Below are 18,499 nucleotides of genomic sequence, written 5' to 3' on the forward strand. Positions count from 1 at the left end.
CTTCCTACAGGTCGCCATTGTCTTCTCCTTTGGATTTCTCTGAAATCACTTTTTAGCAGCACTACTCTCATCTCATTAACATTTCAAACATGGCGCTGAGGTCATGGGAGGTCATCAACAACAGCCACCTGCTCCGGACGTGACGATGCGTGACGTCAATGTGACGTTATGTTTAGGTGCGACCAGCCAATGACAAACAAACAAACAAGCGATGAAAAATATGATGTGAAGACAGTTGACAACGAAACGTGTTAAAGTCCTGCTACACTTGTGATAGACACTGCGCCATGATGCTAGACACTGCGATAAGGCGTGATAGACAGGAAACTGGTCAGTCTGTACTTGGACTGTAATGTTTAGACAACTGTAATATTTGTAATGTAATGTTTAGACAACTGTAATATTTGTAATGTAATGTTTAGACAACTGTACTACGTGGAATGTAATGCTCACACAGCTGTAATATTTGTAATGTAATACACAGACAAGTGTAGTGCCTGGTTGAGCATTTCATCCAAGATTTATTCGTTATTCATTCTCATCAGCTGTTTATGAGTCCTGTCGACACTCTCAAGTCGTCTCTCGGCTTCTTCACAGGCTCATCAGTTTGACAGTTTATGTTTCTCTGGTCTGTGGTCTGGGGTTCGAGGCCAGCTCATGTCACCAATCATGGCCGGAGGCTGGAACTGTCCAGCGTTCGTTTTCAACAAACTCAGATGACGACAAGACTTCAATGCCACAACCGTTCTAAACAGTTTAACGAATCAGCTTCAGTTTGCAATTACTTTTGTTTAGTTTAATTGAAGTAAGAAATAATTGGGAGTGTTAAATGTTGCTGTCATTATGGACGTTTGGCTGCTGTTCAAGTTGCTGCTGTCTCGGTGGACCTGACTGTTGTTACTAGGGTCATAGGGTCAACGAGTGTCATCACGATCTCGTGAAGGTCACCGCGTAGCGAGTGTTGTTTATTCCTTTCGCAGTGAAAATAAATCGGTTTTTTTCTTTTTTGTTCGACATGACTGAGGGCGTTACACGAGGGTCTGTGAGACAGACAATCCTCCCGGCTGAACATAGACGTGAGATGTCGCTCTCATTCTCGGAAAGTCGAGGGTGGAGAGAGGGGATAGGGGGAGGAGCTGCTCCACGCACCACCACCACCTCCTCCAACCACAGGGAACCTCTGCATCAACTGTTATACAACCGTCACACGTGGGAACCTTTCAGGTCAACACTCACGTCACGCGCGATAATGTGTCACCATGGCGGCTCGGTGTCAGATGACGTCACCATCGATTGACCTCTCGGGTCACGAGTGGCTCGCAATTAACTGCAGCAAGTTGATGACCGAGTTCTGTGAGCCATGGAGGGAGCATGGGAGATAAGCAGGTGAGATAGATGACGGGCTTTTTCTTGTTGGCCAGATTTGACTGATTTGATCAACGCGTGTGTGTGACACGTCACAGCTGACTGCATGTACGTCACCGATGCCTGTGTGGTACGTCACAGCTGCGAGGGAACAAAGACTGGTGCGCGTGCTTGACAGACTCCTCGTGCAATGAAAGGAAGCACTCCCTGTCGTTGTTTACAGACGTTTTAAAATAACAAATAAAACAAGGTGACACGATGGATCTCAGTGTTGTTGACAGTCATAATGTTCATACTTATTGTGTACGTCTCTTCACATAAACATGACGAAGGTTTATTAAAATAATAATCGGGTTGTCCCCACTAAACCACTGCTGTTAAATATCTTAGTAACAACTTTTTCGTTTGTGTCGCGGTTGTTTTTCAAGTGCTTGTGGAGTTTGGTTTGCTGTGTGTACACAGAAGTAACTTTATTTTAGACTAGAGCACGTGTTCCCCCAGCTGCTGCTCAACCAGTTTCTTTTTGGTAAACTTTCAAAGTTTCTTTTTCTTATCTTCATATTGTAACTAGGACTTGGTTTGTTTCTTGTTTTATTTCTGTCTGAGCACACTTCCCGAGTAAAATTGAGTTCTAAGCAAAATACTAAAATAAACACAAATAACTAGGCGCTAATGAGGCCACACGTGCTGTGTCCTGTTTTATTCAGTTACCCTGGTGTCTGCCAAATATTCTCATACATGTGTCGTCTGCTTAATAAAGGAGCAGCTGGTCATACTGACCACCGAGTGACTGACTGGGCGAGGGCTGCTACATCAGCATCACCGAGCTCCTTTCGTCCTGATAGTCTGTATCTCATTGTATAGAGTGGCTCGACATGACTCAAGATAAAAGTAAACAGAAACAAAGTTCTAGTGTGCCGCACAGCCATCCCGCGTCAGTCTTGCGACAGCTTTTCCTTCCGGTCCGATGACGACGACCACTTTGCAGTAGACGTTGTTCCAGAAATAGCCAAAGGTCACGACCTCGCCCACGGCGCCCTCCAGCACCAGCTCGATGCTGTCGGACAGGACGTTGATGTCCAACACGCGGTCACGTGACATGGGCACGAACTTGCCCTCTTCGCCGTAGATGACGACCTCGACAGACCCCCTGTAACAGGCGAGGTGAGTACACGTGACATGATGCTGTGGTCTCGTGACTTTGTAGTCTACTGAAGTGTTTGTGAGCTCGACTGAGGCTGACACACCCACAGCTGTGTGATGCGCCATGACAACACGTGCAAAGCGCTGATCCCCCTGTACTCGGTATATTGCCCACTGAACTCTACATCAACATTAATTACAGACAGAGAGAGCAAGCAATGCACGTGATAATAACTGATGTAGCAGACTGTGTGAAGGATAATGGAACTAACTGCAGTTTTCGTGTAAAACAGATAAAAATGCTGTCACTAGAACTGCCAGAGGCGGGAGGAGACCGGAGGCACTGACCCCAGGCTGTAGCGCGGGCTGGTGTAGTACAGACAGAAGTGTTGTCGTCCACACTGAGTGCTGATACTGACAGGTGAGGCACTGGAGAAGGCAGACAGCACTGGAGCACCGTGACTGGCATTGCGGGTCATCACCACCTTGGGATCGAACTGCAGGAGAGAGAAGGACGGTGATGTCATTAGGTGACAGTAGTAACCATTACCCACCTGCTGTCATGTCACAGTTGCCCTAGCTACCATCTTGTGGTTACAACAGTGTTGGCAGTCTCCCGACTTCTCATTGTCACGTGTCCAATGTACTCACATGTTAAGACATCTGATTGTCCACATCTACAAACAGACTTCTACCTCCTGCTACAAACTGACCAACGCTTCATCCCCTCACAGACACTCACGAAATCGAACCCCGCGTCCGAGGGTGTCAGCTTGTAGTTGTTTCTCATGGCCGCTGCTAGGATGATACCGAAGGTATCCGAAGCTCCGATCGTGGAGTAGGTGGTCCACACCTGGCCCATAGGCCCACTTCCCGACCACGCTGCCTGTCAGCATCAACAACACCATCTTCATCAGATCTGTGAGTGTGCACGCGCGTGCGTGGATGTGTGGATGATGCATATATATATAATCTCCCAGTCAAATCTTATTTCTTTAAATGCAGTCTACAAATGGTTGATATGTCTCAAAACATTCGAAGTTGTTGTCCCTGTGCATGTACATTCCGACAAATAATAGGATATAACCAGTGATATACTTGACTAAAACCGTCGCCTTTACTGGTCACACGGATTTATTCGCTGCACAACCTGCACAACTCCTCACCACCCCGATCCACACACCTGACCCCGGTGGGACTCTGTGGGACTTGCGGAGGTCAAATAGCCAGGAGTTGGAGAGACAGCAGCTGACGACCATAAACTCTGGTACAGACACAGGCAGGTGGTCACATCTGTCATCAGGTGTGTGTAGGGAGAGCACAGGTGGCAGCTCCACAACAAGTGTTCATATCAGGATCGTGACGACAATAACAGGATGGACAGGAATAGTCAGGTTTCCTCTGCACAAGTTCCTCGCAGGACTGATTCTGCTTGACAAGCGGAGTAAGCTGGTCTGGTTTGACCACGTGACCACCCCGACAATACCTTGTCGAACACTGTCCTTCACGCAGCGTTGAAGGGTGGTCATCACCAACGTAAACTTGCTCACCCTCGTCAACGAGGCATTATACCCGGTCTTGTCAGCTGCCACATCTCTCCATGTGCTTACCTCCAACACCGGTACCAGTAAAGGGACGAATGGCTGGACGCCTGGCAAATCTGACCTGACCTGCCTCTACTACACACACCTGCCCGCTACTCCTTCCACCCCACACACCTCCAGCCCCATTATTCAGCTCGTCCTCCCACCCAATACACCCGGCCTCACCTCCCAGATCTGCTTGTCGATGGCTGTGGCGGGCTTATCTGGCTGTAGGATTTTCCCGTCAGCACGACAGCACCTGTTGGACACAGCAGACAGAAGCTATCCCATCATTCCCTGGTACAATGGTTCCTTATACGACATACAGACACTTCACCAGGCTGGAAATCCATTTTGTTTTAATAAAGACATTTAATTATCCACTTTAACTGAGGATTCACTGTACTTACTGCATGAGCACAGACACTAGTGTGTGATTAATCTTGTCACCCGGCCCCACAGGCCCTGTACTCAGGGTGGCTACAGCTGCCTGTAGTTCACCGTGGGTCTCCGACAAATCTGAAAAGATATTAATCGCACGATTATGTAACCTTCTTTCCACATCTCCACCGCACTTAAAGACATATTGCAGGTAGAGGCACAAAGGTCTTCACAGTCCATGTTGGTGCTAGAAACAGATGCTCAGATGCATGCACACCTGGATTATCAGGTTTCAGTGTCTTTGTGCGCTATAAATAAATTCGGCCTCGCTGACCTCTCAGACAAGACTTCAAGGGGAGAGACAAAATATAATATTATACCCATACATACTCTGTATCCTGTTTGGTATCAGACTTAACTGCTCATAAATACACTTTTTACCTTCTTATTAGACCAAAAGCATTGCGGGTACCTGTGTTTGTACCCGACACTCACTGTAGGTGTTGCCAGGCTGAATCTCGCCAGTCCAGAAAGTGTCTTTAAACGGCGCGATTCCCAAAGCGTGTGCAAAGATGGAGGACACACCGATAATCCACTGATCGCCGCCTGCACGATAATCCTCACTCACTCGGGCCTGAGACAAACAACAACCATGTGCATGCCAGACAAATATGTCTCAATGTCAGGAATTACTGTTTGGAGCAGTTACTTGTACCCAGTGATGTCAGTCCGCCCTCGACAATCACACGGCGACACGACTTGTCATCGACAATAACAACAAACAAACAATATTTTTCCTGAAAGTTGTCTGCCCACCCACATACTGTGTATGATCTGTGTTACTGACATTACCTGGGGTTTGTACAGCTTGACATATTCAAGGTTCATATTTAATATGTAGAGTCATATTCACAACTGTTCACTGCTGTCAAATCACCTTTCTGGAAGTTCACTTCCACCAAAGATTTATTCTCTATTCTTTCGTCAGTTGTTGCATCGCTTTTCTCTGTTATCCTCACAGTACCAGAGAACTTCCCACTCTCCCACTGTACCTTTGCAAGTCACCTGACAACTGACATTCCGTTCATTATATCAGCTTTTGTTGGTATTTTAGTAAATTTATATTGGTGTATCCTTGATGTAGTCTCGGGTGTCATCGCACGTTTTGTGCGTTAACTCAGCCACAGAGATAGAAGGAAGAAACCACAAGTGTTGTGAACATGAACAGTGAGGAGCCATCGAAGTTCAATGAGGAGAGCGGGGTAGCTCTCGTACTGAGGGGCTAGAGGTCAAAGTTTACAGGCGAACCTCATCAACATGTTTCGGTTTAACCTGTGTCTACCTGTCATTACCTGTGTGACAACAGGGATCTCCAGGGTCTGCAGGGCGTGTCTGGGGTAGGACATGCAGTACTGGATGGTCAGGTCCACGGCACGCGCTGCCTCCCCCATCTGCATCAGCCACGTCCTGGCCACGTCCACTGAGGTCAGCGCCGCGTGCACTCCCGTGAACTCGCGGTCCAGCCAGTCCTGCCACGCAGACATCGCCTTATGTTAGTCATTCTCGTCTACTTTTGCTTTAAACAGGCAAGTAGTGTATGTTTAGCCTCGAACTGAGGGCGTCCATCAGTATTGGTTCATGTGTGCGAGTGTGTGTGTGTTCATCTGTGTGTGCTTGTGTTTATCTCACTCTCTGTGTTCATTCACTGGTAAATCAAATTTCCTACCTGCTCGTACAATATCAGACCCCAAGTCTTCGCTTCCTCAAAAAGATTCATCCAGAAAGACTGAAAACAATCGACATATTAGTAGTGTGGCGCACGACAAGTTGGTCGTCATGGCAACAAAAACATCAGAGGAGGGAAAAAAGTAGGAAGAAAATACCTTCAATGTCTCTTGTCATCAATAACATTCTCTAAATACCCGGTGTGTCATCAATAAACTATATGCAAGGTGTATTATTAATAACATTAACTGTACGATGTGTCATCATTAGCACTCACGTGACGAGGTGGGTCTAAAGGCACAGGGACAGGTGTCACAAACAATTTATTTCCACTCCAAACAACTTCATGCTTTCCCCTTGGAAATAATCCCTCTCGAGTCTATTCCACTTTTCTACACTTCTCTGCCAAGCTTTTGTGCACTGCTGAACGAATTATTCTGGGATGCTGCCACACACCTGCTGTGTATAGTTAACATTTGTTTTTGAACGAGCACGGAATCCGTGGGTGGATGACGAGTATTTTCATGGGTGTGTGTGGGTGTGTGCAGGTACGAAGGGGTGTTGCCTGGGTGTGAGCATCTCATGTCGGCTGCACTGCACATATTGAATGTATTATATTCACTTTTTTAAAGTCATGCTTGTGGTGTTTAATGTTGGGTTTGTAGAGCCGTTGTGACAGATGCTCTCAGCTCCGTCGGTACCGCCCTCGTGATGGCCTCATCACGCTTTCTTAAACAGGTCACCTTGGTGATCCCCTTGAGAGTTGGGGGGAAAGTCCCATGGAGCAGGATTGAGTGGAATAGGAGGTTGGTTCAGTACAGTGATGTTCTTTCTCGGCCAGGAGCTGCCTGGCCGTGTGAATGTAGCTGTGCTGTCATCGTGTGAATGTAGCTGTGCTGTCATCGTGTGAATGTAGCTGTGCTGTCATCGTGTGAATGTAGCTGTGCTGTCGTCGTGTGAAGGTAGGAGCTGGGCACGTGACTCACCAGGTCCTGTGGGATGGACGCTCTCTCTCCACAATGAAGGTGAAGCTGCCTCCGTTCTGTCTAGCATATGGAGTGTGTGGTGACCTGCACGAGACAGAGGAGCATGAGGTCGCCTGTGTCTTGAGTTCATTTCTATGACAACATCATGTGGTTTGTATATGTGGCGACATCTACAGACGGACACCAACACTGATTTTAAGCTTTCCGCCCTCCGCCGCAAGCTACGGGAACAAAACGTGAAAAAGATATGAACACATGTGAACAGTGAATGTGTGAACATTATATGAATCCATGTGAACAATTTTACGAAAGAAACAAAATTTCATTTCATAGAAACTTACCAGTATCTGTTGTGTGCTGCCGCTGGCCACTTTGTTTTGTTGAAAATATACCTGAAATATGAAAAACTTAAAAGAATTGTGCCTGAAACAGTGCAGGTGTTGTTAAGATGTGTCTGAAATAGACAATGCTTACACAAAATAATAAAAAACTTGGAAAAACTTGAAGAGTATACATCAAACAGTAAAATTTGTCAATGATTCAGTCAAACTTGGTCACAGATGTCTGATGGACTCAAGTATTGACAAAGCATGCTTAAAATAGTAAAATTTGACAAAACATGGCTGAAACAAACAAAACTAACTTGAAAACATGTGATAACAGTAAAATTGTACACAAGCTAATGAAAGTAAAAGAAAGTAAAACAGTTGTATGTGAAACTTTGTCATGAACTCCTAACAAAGACTATTCAGTGATAGCAACATGTTCAGCTTGTGGCAGCTCCAGATATTTTCTATTTGTTGTACTGACATATAAACACAAATACTTGTGATATTATTAGATTATATGGTCTTGTTGAATACTACTACAATATATTTTACTAGATTATGGTATTTTGATGATATGTCAATTCACAGTACTTAGAGTAGACAGACAAGCTGACATTACTGGAAGCCGTTAGGAGAAACGTCTGGCATTGGTCTCCATGTCAGAACTCCTCCCTCTGCACTCTTGTTGTAGAACCAACTGTCATACTGCACGTACCTGTAAAAATATTTATTTACTGAGCATGTGCCACTCAATCACTCTATGAACATGTGTACAAAACACAAATACACACGCTCTCTCACACAGACACACTTTCTCCTTGCCCTTCACACACACACTCTCTCTCTCACACACACACACCCACACACACACACTCTCTCACACACACACAGAGCTCACCTGACCACACCTACCTGTAGGGAAGTTTAACGGAGTCGGCGTAGCTCTTGATGTCTAAAATAGTTTGCTCATAAGTCGTGTGCGGCTCCTTGTGATAATAATAATAGGCTCCTGTAGGACAAGACGTCAGACCTTAAATATAGTTTTACAACATACTTCATGAGAAATGTAAAAAGTTAATTCTTATTTAATATTTGTACGTATGTGATCAGTATATTTACTCTGAAGAGATTTCTGGTGAGAACCCAGTGTCACTTAACACAAAATAGTCCCGGCACTAGTGACAGGTTTTTGCTCCAGACAGAGCTTCACCGAATCCAAAGGCTTGACCTCAAGTGACCCCGGAGAGACGTGTTTTCGCGTGTGTTGGTCAACGTGTTCACCCCACACTGACTGGACAGAGTTGTGTTTGAACCTGTGCCAGCCCTCGCTAGGTCTTGTGTTGGTCGTCTGCCTACTGAGGAGACATCATCTTCGGTGGCTCCAGAGTGCAATGACATATCCTGTCAATCCGGGTGGATCCTATCTTTTTAGGGGGACGACACAAGAACCCTGTCAACCCAGCGGGAACATCCATGGACCATGCTGCTACCCCGTTGTTTTCAACACCGCTGACAAATCACTTGTCAGCAGGCATGGTATATCTCAATGAACCCTCACTGATGCAAAGAATCACCAGAACATTTCGTGTTATACTCGACAGTACATGTGTTGCTATCTTTGACCAAAGTAAAAGACTAAAGCCGGGGTACGAGGGACATCACCGCCATCCACGAAGAACAGAAAAAAACAACTAAAACCATACCTCCATCAGTCCAGTACCCCAGGTAGTTGAGAGTGAGATCAGCCTTACGATAGCTGTCATCCTTGTTGTAATACAGTCGCATGAACTGCCCCCATTCATGAAACACCTGAAAGTACAGTGGTACAGGTGTACATCAATTGTAACATCAAAGCTAGACAGCGGTTCTTTCCATAAGACTTGGGAGTCGCCCTGCAAGTCATCCCAGTGTTGTGAAGTCTGTCCGACAAACCCAATCATTTAGAAATCATTGGTTCTTTCCATACTGTTTAAAAAGTTGCTTTTTAACTAAGAATAAATTTCTGCAGGAGAGCGCCATACCTGATTGATCCCTTTATAGCCGAAGTATACAATGGTGTCATACTCATACCCGACGGGCACAGAGTCCACCCCGCCCATGACACCCCAGCTAACGCGGTGATGCTCGTCCACACTGCGAGATGCAGACATGAACTGTGAGGAGGAAACACAACAAAATGTCAGAAATTCCGTTAGGATGGGTAGAGGGAAAAACATTGGTTTGCAGATGTAGTTGGTTTACACTATTTTCCTGTCATCACATGGGTGGTGTGTGTGTGTGTGTGTGTGTGTGTGTGTGTGTGTGTGTGTGTGTGTGTGTGTGTGTGTGTGTGTGTGTGTGTGTGTGTGTGTGTGTGCGTGGTGTGTGTGTGTGTGTGTTGGTGTGTGTGTTTGTGTGCGTGTCCGCTAAAGACAAGGGTCTTTCTGGAATTTGTAACTTACCCCTGAGAATGGTGAAATTATAACCACACTCCCGTTGCGATCAAAACACGGCCAGAGGTCCGCCCATAATACCTCCTGATAAACTGAGGTGCTGCATGTCCCACCTGAACATTGTGCGACAACTTATGTCAAACATATCATTAAACCTACTGTTTCTGGATCATCAAACGGACTGTGTTACATTGTTACTGCCACTGTGTAGCTAGGGAGGAGAGGTGCAAATGTATCTAGTGAAATGTATTCAATATATATATATCTCACACAGAGTAGTGATTCACAAACTCCGTCTCTGGTTTTTCCCACACTTTTGAAAAGGTTTCTTAAACTGCGTGGAAAATAAGGATAAAGAGGAAAAATGATGAGGAAAGAAATAACGCATTTCTACTCTGGCCCACAGAAATATTCCTCCAGTCACAGAAATATACCTTCAGTCAGTCTGTTAGCTTTTACCTGCCTGTCCTGGTATGACTTCCAAACATTCCGCCCTGGTAACTGAGGTAGGCCAGACCCGAATCGTTTTGTGGAACTTTGAATGACGGGAAACCGGAAATAACCCCCTCCACACTTCCTGTTGATGATTTCGCTGTTCCGTTGACAAACCTCTGGCAGATAATAAATATTATTATTTTATTTTTATTTTTTTTTTTTTATTTATTTATTTTTTTTTTTTTGCGAAGTAATGAATTCAATATTTCAACTTTCGTGCGTTTGAAGAAAGAATTAAATTCGACACACTATTTTTTCTTACAGTGATGTGATCGTACCTGCTGGAAAATGACAACCGGAAGTTGCGGATTTGTCCAGGACTTTGCGCATGTCTGGAAATGTCTGCTGCCAGCGAGGTACAGGAAGCACGTGGACACCCACTGCCCGACTTTGTCCCGCCCCTGGTGATGCTGGGTGTGGACCAGGCTCAGCGATCCATTCTCTGTGGTGTAGTTGTGGCCGTCGGTGTGTACAAAGACAGGTGCGCCTGCCAGCCACAGTTTGTGCCCCTGCGTCAGGTTGTAGTGACCCTGCAGGTCAAGGTTGAAGGCGAAAGGCGGCGGCGCTGTTCCCCTGGTTCCCCGCCCTACTTCCTGGGAGCTGCTGGAGACTGAAGACACGATAAGACATGAAAGAAAACTGTCAACATCGATACTGTCGGCTACAAAATCAACTACGCATTGTCATTATCATCGTCGTCTTCGTCATCGCTGTCGGATCCATTCCGCTCTTCCTTGCAGTCGTCTTTAGAAACTGCCAATCTTGAACTTCTGTTTTTACCTTTTTGCTACTTGTGCTCATTCTGGACATTTCTCTCGTACTTGTCCAGCTGATGTCAAGCAACATGGGTTGTTGGTGGCGCTGTCAGTCCTCAGATACTGACACTGATAAAGCTGATAGACGATGACTCGAGCAAACATACTTCTTAACCGGGTCATGATCCAGTTTGTGCCCCTGTAGACTCTGTAGCTACACTATTATTGCCCACATCACTAGGTGTACAGTAAGCGATAGGTCTACCCTCAGCTCTCTATTGTTGCTTATAAATATTGTGAACACTAGACTTGTAAATGTCCGGATCACTGTCATTGGTTATATCACGAACTAATATCCCTGGACTGCTGGCAGACGATTTATTTTCCAGTTAACTATTAAAACGAGTCATTAGACAAGAAAGCTTCCGGTTTAGTCACATTCTTTGTTAGGCTCGCCGAGACTAACAACGAGATCACTTGGCAAGAGGCTAAGCGTTGGTCTCGGCAGACAGACAGCAGTCCACATGTACACACGTCTTTGGTTAAATCACTTGAAGCGCAGCCGATCATATTTTTGTTGTTGATTTTTGTTCGTATAATGAGTAGTAGCAGTTTTTTAACTCTGGTTCTCTTGACCGTTCACATCTCTTCTCGTCCTTCGTGAGGTCGCAATTACTCGGAGTCACGTGGCAGTGACGTCACTTGACTCAGTGGTCTCCCCTCACTGCCCTCTCCTTTGTCTATGTCCCTTTCTTTTCATGCAGCTGTATTATTTGTTATTGAACAGTAATATTTGTTCGTATTAAAATAGAAGTTCCAAGAAAAATGCATATCGAACCTGGACTTCCGCTCGTTAAGCTGCACAGAGACACGATGAAGAGTGTCGTCAGCATCTTGTGTCCCTGAAGCCAACACCGCAAGGTTTTCTTATTGATGATGGCGAGAGGAAAGACAAAGTGAGTAAAAGTGAGTTACATTATGGGACATATCCTTATATATACTAAAGCCTTATCTGATCTCTGACAAAAGGTTAACAGAGGACTCGCATCCTTGAATTTTTTTTTTAAAAAAAGATTCAAAAACAAAAGCTCAGGTCAGCTAAGAGATTATATTTGTCCTGACAGGTGCTCAAGTTCGCTTCGTGCTTGTCATCCAGACATATCAAGACTACTGATGTAATACAACCTGTACACAATGATAGTGGAGTCGTTGTGGTGTTGACATGAAGGGCACTGAGATCAGCTACAGCCACGACTACAACCACACCCCTGACCACCCACAAACGAAGTTGTTGTATAGACTGAGTGTAGCGGCACACAACTGTTTGTTTACAATTGTAGCTTCCCAGACATAAAGCTATAGACATGTGGAATTATGACACAAGACATTATGTTGAGGTTTGACACAAGACATTATATTGAGGTATGACATGTCGTGTTTTTACTTTCATCATACTTTATTTGCCGTATCTTCACAGGTCCCGTTTTAATGGTCGCAGGATAACAGATTATGTCGGAATGAACTCACGATACAAATCCAGTCTCCAAACTCCACTTTATTCTGTGTACACAACAGTTATTTGCTCACGTGATATAGGTGTACACATACACATTAATTATACACTTTAGGCTGACTGGAAACGAAGAACTCTCATGAGTCTAAGCAACATTTATACTCGATGCTTGATTTTGTCGCACCCAAAGCCTCAGGCTCTATACGGGTAGGCCCCCATCTTTACAGGTCAAGACAGGTATGTGACGTCAGCTTTGCGACAACTGTCCCCTCCGGTCCGGACGGTGGGAAACACCGTGCAGAAGACGTTGTTCCAAAAATAACTGAAGCCCAGGTCCTCCCTTACGGACCCCTCCAGCACCAGCTCGATGCTGTCGGACAGCACGTTGATGTCCAGCACGCGGTCACGTGACATGGGCACGAACTTGCCCTCTTCGCCGTAGATGACGACTTCATTCGACCCCCTGCGAGGGACAGAATCAAAGAAGATAAAATGGAAGATGTGGGTGGGGTGGAGGGACGATCCAGTGAATTGAGTAACACGCCATGTGTCGTGACTCACATCAAACTTGACGAAAGACGGTATGAGGTAATGAGGTAAAGTGGTAATGAGATAATGTGGTAATGAGATAATGTGGTCTGTGATAATGAGATAATGTGCTCTGTGTAATCTCATAGTGTGGTATGAGCTGTGGTCTGTGGTAAGCAGCAAGGAGACAGGAGACAAGGAAGGAAGCAGTGACATACCCGACATAGTACACGGGGCTGGTGGAGTACAAACAAAAGGTGTCGCCTGTACACTGCTCACTGATCTTCAAGGGCGACTCGGTGGAGAAGGGAGATAACACAGGGCGAGCGTAGAGCGGACTGCGGGCGATTACCGCCCTTGGATCAAACTGAGGACAACATGGAAATAATTATGGTTCATGCAACGAAAACCAGCGTACAGTTTAGAGTGTGTATAGTGTGTGTATAGAGTGTGTATAGTGTTTGTTTAGAGTGTGTGGTGAGTAAAAACATTATTATATCACAATGTGCAATCAGTCATGTCTGCTTTGTCACGGCTGGATTACTGCCACTTTTTATTCATCTCCCTAACCGTCTAGTGGACAAACTGAGGCTCAAAATACTACTACTCGTATTGTCTTCTTAATATTCTTGAAGGCAATAAGCCAGCCATGCCACATCCCTCCTCCGCCATCTTCACTGGCTGCCAGTCGCAACTCGCTTTGATCAGAACCTACTAATAAATATTAGTTTTACTCGTGGGAGGTGCGTGGATTTGACCTCTCCTCATCCCCCCAGACACACACACTACCGACTCATTGAGTACTGATAAATGCAAAGCCGTTAATGGAGGAAAATGTGTGGCAGTCTAAGTTGCTATGAAGAGATCATCCGCTCGCTGGTGTCTTCATGCACTGTGTGCCTCAAACCGAGTACTTACAAAGCTGAAGCCTGCATCCGAAGGGGAAAGGTCAAAGGACGAGTTCATGGCTGCTGCCAGGATAGGCGAAGGTGTCCGAGCCGATGGTGGTGTAGGTGGTCCACACCTGTCCCACAGGTCCACTTCCGGGCCACGCCGCCTGTCAAAGGACCGAGATAATAGGCATAGAATGCATGTTGAAACATTATTTTTACGCTTTTAACAGAAAGAAAGAAGTAACGAACGAACAAACATAACCGATGTATGACAGGTAAAATGAACTATACATAGTAGTTGCAAATTATTGTTAGTGTACGTAACAACAGAGTTTATCACAAAAACCGACATGTATGCTTCAGCTAAAGTGACATCACTCCCGTAGCTCTCCTCACCTGCCACAGCTGCTTGTCGATGGCCGTGGCTGGTTTGTCAGGCTGTAGGATTTTCCCGTCAGCGCGACAGCACCTGATGGACGTAGAGCGACAGGCTACTAAAGGGTCATGAACTTAGCTACCCAACATTCAGCACGCGCTGATTGGCAGTAACCCCCCGCCATTACTAGTAGTCAGACTGTACACAGGTGTAGTAACAAATCCCACCAGTACTACTAGTCAGAGTGTACATGGGTGTAATACTGTAATGGTAACCCCATTACTAGTAGTCAGACTGTACACGGGGTGCACCAGTAACCCAGCAGTACTACTAGTCTCTAAGAACTCACGCAGCTGAAGCATTCACACTGACACTTAACATTTACAAACTTTCTAGAGTGACCTCAGTCCTGCCATGACCTGGTCTCACCAGTGTGGGGTCAGTGAACTTACAGGTAGAATTACAACATGAGCTGAGTAGTTAACTGAAGGAGAGTACTTGCTGTAAGAGCAAAATACTGACTGTATACTGTATACTGTATACTTTATTTCTTATTACATAAGCTGAGGACTCACTGCATAAGCACGTATATGTCCGTGTGGTTAATCATGTCACTTGGTCCCACAGGTCCGGTACTGAGGGTAGACACAGCCACCTGGAGGTTTGTTCTAGTCTCGGACAAATCTTGAAAACAACAATCAGTGATACTGACTGCTTGCAATAACTAAATAACTTTCAAATCACTGAAGTACTACATGAAACTAGGTGATGGGGCTGATGCTAACACCATATCAGCATTTCAAAATGTGTTTGCTATTCAGTCAGCTACTGCTAAACTGGGGAAGCGGGTAGTCGAGTGGTTAGAGCGCTGGCGTCCCGAACTGAGAGGCGCTGGTTCAATCCCCGATGAGCTCAACAAACTTCCTCCAGTCTCCCAACTGGCGCTAATGGGTACCTGACTCCACAGAGGGTTGGGGAAGGTAGGGCAGTGAGGGGGAGGACATGGCCATTGGGAAAAGTGAGGTCTCTAACACCTTCCCCAACCCCCAACGACCAACGGTTCTCAAAGCAAGAAAACCCTGACAGGCCACAAACAAACTAAAGGAAAACGTTAAAAGTTTTTTTTTTAAATATTGCCCTTGGGACCACGTGGAGCCAGGCTAGTATACTCATTGCAGCTTACTATAACGATTTCCCGGCTGAACTCTCTCAGTCCAGAAGGTATCCTTAAATGGAGCGATTCCCACAGCGTCAGCAAAGATGGAGGTCACGCCAATCATCCACTGGTCACTTCCGGCCCGATAGTCTCGGCTTGCGCGTGCCTGCAACGTGAACAAGTTTAGACCGTTAAAGAGTTTGAACATTCCTCATCTTGGAGTCTGGTGCTCTGCTACTCCACACAACTGTCATCTGGGATTCGAACACAGCGAGTTTGCGTTCTGAGTCTTGTGTGTGGTGGTCTCGAGCAACATCCGGTTGTTGTGAGCTGACACTTGTATAACCTGAGTGCTCACGCCTGCTTGCTCAGTAGACAAAACAGTTGAGTGTAGGGACCTTGTGTTACATTGACTACATGTGGAGGAACCTGTAACTGTGTAACAGTGTAACCCTACGGTCCTACAGTCACACTGTCCACATGTCTGATATCTACTTGTGTAGCAACAAATGTTTACACTCAATTCACTGGATACATTTATTGCGCATGTCTGCCCGCTCCGGTAAAGTCCAAAGTCTCTGGGGACAGGTGAAGTCCCGCTGTGGTCACGTGACCGTCATTACCTGCGTGACGACAGGGATCTCCAGGGCCTGCAGCGCGTGGCGGGGGCTGGCTGAGCAGTACTGGATGGTGACGTCCACAGCACGCGCTGCCTCCCCCATCTGCATCAGCCACGTCCTGGCCACGTCCACACTCGCCACCGAGGCGTGCACGTCGGTAAACTCAGTGTCCAGCCAGTCCTAGAATAGTCAGTAAACGGTTTGTTAGTCAGCTCTGGTCCATAGCTTGGACTATGTAATTAATTAATCAACTAATTGGTTTCTCTACCTGTGTCACAATGTGCCTTGAACATTGAAATGTTATTTTGACCGCATCGGTATTTGTGGTTGTGCACCTGTCAGGTGAGTAAACACAAGGCAACAAAGCTAGGAAGAGATGGATACCTGCTCGTAGACTATCAGGCCCCAGGTTTTCGCTTGTTCAAACAGGTACAGCCAGAAAGACTGAAAACAAAGTGTACATGCTATGAAGACAGAAAGTGCTTGAAATGAGCTCATCAAACACGATGTGGGTGAGTGAGACATGACAACACACCAATGAGTGCGTGACATAGCAGAGGACAACAAACCACAATAATAACAACGATATGTGGAATAAACAAACACTAGTGCAAAGCACAATTATCGTCAAAAAAAGATAAAAGTTGTTTCCGCATCAGCAGTAGTTCAATGGTCACCACAGTCCACGTCTAGAGGGTCATTGGTCAGAACAGTCCATGATTAGAGCTGGACTGGCAAAAACAACTTCACCAATCATGACAGTCCGTGTGTCTAGAGTTTTAGTAACCAGACAATCCATTCTTGGAGTTTCACTGACATGACAGTCCATGTCTAGAGTTTCATTGACCTTGACAGTCCATGACTAGAGTTCCACTGACATGACAGTCCATGACTAGAGTTTTACTGACAGTGACAGTCCATGTCTAGAGTTTCGTCCACTCACCAGATCCTGTGGCATGGCATATTCCTTCTCGACGATGAAGTCAAACTTCCCGCCATTTTGCTTGGCATATGGTGTCAGGGGGACCTGGACACAATATATGGACACACATTACATGGACACATTAAATGGACTCACAACATTAATACAGTTTAATCACTACATATACCGAGGGCTACTTACCAGTGACTGACCCAGAGTTGTACACAATTTCAACAGACCGACCGTTCTCATTAAAAACTTCACCTCCACTGGCGAGAGAGAAAGACACAAAAGACCATGTTCGATATAACCCTCGTTACGTCACCATCGTGCATGTGTGTGTGTGTGCGCGTTAACTTCAAGGAGACACTTACCACCATCGGTTATGTGCTGCAACGGGCCACTGGGTTTTGTTGAAAACATACCTGACGAATGAGTAGATATATAATTAACACAGGAATAGTCTGAGAGATCTGTACACAAAAGGTAGACTTGTAGTAACAAGTAAACATACTTGCAAAATAAAGGTAAATCTGGAATTAGCATGCAAGTTAACTGAAAATATGGACAAACACTGAAATCATCATTTAAAGTTTGGGTAGACCTATAATTAGCGCATGTTGATATAAACTACTGAACACAGAGTGTGACCAAAGCAAAGCTAAAATGGAGTGAAATTTCAAGCTGAAATATATTTATTTATATATATATATTGATTAAATACAAATTATGATGAAAGTCACACTTACTCATCCAAATATCTACCACACATGAAAAGCATCAGAATGAAAAGAGCTTGTGTCGCAACAAGCAGCTCAAACAACTCAACTAAACTAGAGATATACAGAAAGATAACAGTAGAAATAAATATCTAAAGCCACATACATTAATAATTAGCAAGATGCAACAAAACTGTAAATGTAAAAAATGCATAGAAGTAAAATCTTACTGGAAGCCATGAGGTGCAATGTCTGGCATTGGCGTCCAGGTGAGAACACCTTGGTGGGGACCTTTAGGGTAGAACCAGCTGTCGTACTGTATGTACCTACAAATAGTCACCTTTACAGGTAAATACATGAAATAAGAAATCTCAACATGTTCAGACTACTCACAACGTGAAGGATGTCGCTGTTTGTAGAGATTGAAAAAAGCAAAGACGTTAAAGTTGTGTACAAAACACAAACACACTACAGTGTTGTTGTTGTTGTTGTTGTTGTTGTTGTTGTTGTTGTTGTTGTTGTTTATAGAAAGGCCAAGGAAAGAAAGTTAGATGACATAGAGTAACACACAGAATGAG

General features: G+C 45.2%; 4 protein-coding genes across 4 annotated transcripts in view; all 4 read right to left on the reverse strand.

Annotated features, from left to right (window-relative positions):
* Nucleotides 1–18,499, reverse strand: part of LOC112559815 — a 47,826-nt gene that overhangs the window by 24,425 nt on the left and 4,902 nt on the right. The window lies entirely within an intron of this gene.
* Nucleotides 1,943–7,575, reverse strand: LOC112559816. The gene is made up of 10 exons (XM_025231252.1): nt 7,525–7,575; nt 7,184–7,267; nt 6,199–6,258; nt 5,825–6,001; nt 4,968–5,106; nt 4,502–4,610; nt 4,278–4,350; nt 3,251–3,394; nt 2,857–3,005; nt 1,943–2,515 (listed from the first exon to the last, which is right to left on the reverse strand). The coding sequence occupies exons 3-10, from the start codon at nt 6,247–6,249 to the stop codon at nt 2,275–2,277; spliced, it is 1,083 nt and encodes a 360-aa protein (XP_025087037.1). The 5' UTR covers nt 6,250–6,258; nt 7,184–7,267; nt 7,525–7,575; the 3' UTR covers nt 1,943–2,274.
* LOC112559819 lies at nt 9,949–12,183 on the reverse strand. The gene is made up of 4 exons (XM_025231257.1): nt 12,033–12,183; nt 10,718–11,049; nt 10,404–10,555; nt 9,949–10,057 (listed from the first exon to the last, which is right to left on the reverse strand). Exons 1-4 carry the CDS (start codon nt 12,085–12,087, stop codon nt 9,994–9,996), a joined length of 603 nt encoding a protein of 200 aa, XP_025087042.1. The 5' UTR covers nt 12,088–12,183; the 3' UTR covers nt 9,949–9,993.
* On the reverse strand, nt 12,612–18,239 carry LOC112559818. Its single transcript, XM_025231256.1, has 11 exons — nt 18,152–18,239; nt 17,577–17,627; nt 17,224–17,307; nt 16,665–16,724; nt 16,284–16,460; nt 15,688–15,826; nt 15,080–15,188; nt 14,525–14,597; nt 14,154–14,292; nt 13,454–13,602; nt 12,612–13,170 (listed from the first exon to the last, which is right to left on the reverse strand). Exons 2-9 carry the CDS (start codon nt 17,580–17,582, stop codon nt 14,185–14,187), a joined length of 756 nt encoding a protein of 251 aa, XP_025087041.1. The 5' UTR covers nt 17,583–17,627; nt 18,152–18,239; the 3' UTR covers nt 12,612–13,170; nt 13,454–13,602; nt 14,154–14,184.

Source organism: Pomacea canaliculata, linkage group LG3, assembly GCF_003073045.1.
Source record: "Pomacea canaliculata isolate SZHN2017 linkage group LG3, ASM307304v1, whole genome shotgun sequence".
Lineage (NCBI taxonomy): Eukaryota > Metazoa > Mollusca > Gastropoda > Architaenioglossa > Ampullariidae > Pomacea > Pomacea canaliculata.

Excerpts from the sequence above, each read along its gene's own strand:
- LOC112559816 (XM_025231252.1), bottom strand. The coding sequence starts at position 6,249 with ATGAATCTTTTTGAGGAAGCGAAGACTTGGGGTCTGATATTGTACGAG. Across the intron at positions 3,395-4,277 it reads TCGACAAGCAGATCTGGGAG|GCAGCGTGGTCGGGAAGTGG; the intron begins GTGAGGCCGGGT and ends TGATGCTGACAG. Across the intron at positions 2,516-2,856 it reads AGCCCGCGCTACAGCCTGGG|GGGGTCTGTCGAGGTCGTCA; the intron begins GTCAGTGCCTCC and ends CGCCTGTTACAG.
- LOC112559819 (XM_025231257.1), bottom strand. The coding sequence starts at position 12,087 with ATGCTGACGACACTCTTCATCGTGTCTCTGTGCAGCTTAACGAGCGGA. Across the intron at positions 11,050-12,032 it reads CTTAACGAGCGGAAGTCCAG|TCTCCAGCAGCTCCCAGGAA; the intron begins GTTCGATATGCA and ends TCGTGTCTTCAG. Across the intron at positions 10,556-10,717 it reads CGGTTGTCATTTTCCAGCAG|AGGTTTGTCAACGGAACAGC; the intron begins GTACGATCACAT and ends ATTATCTGCCAG.
- LOC112559818 (XM_025231256.1), bottom strand. Across the intron at positions 16,725-17,223 it reads ATGCCATGCCACAGGATCTG|TCTTTCTGGCTGTACCTGTT; the intron begins GTGAGTGGACGA and ends CTTTGTTTTCAG. Across the intron at positions 15,827-16,283 it reads AGATCCCTGTCGTCACGCAG|GCACGCGCAAGCCGAGACTA; the intron begins GTAATGACGGTC and ends TTCACGTTGCAG.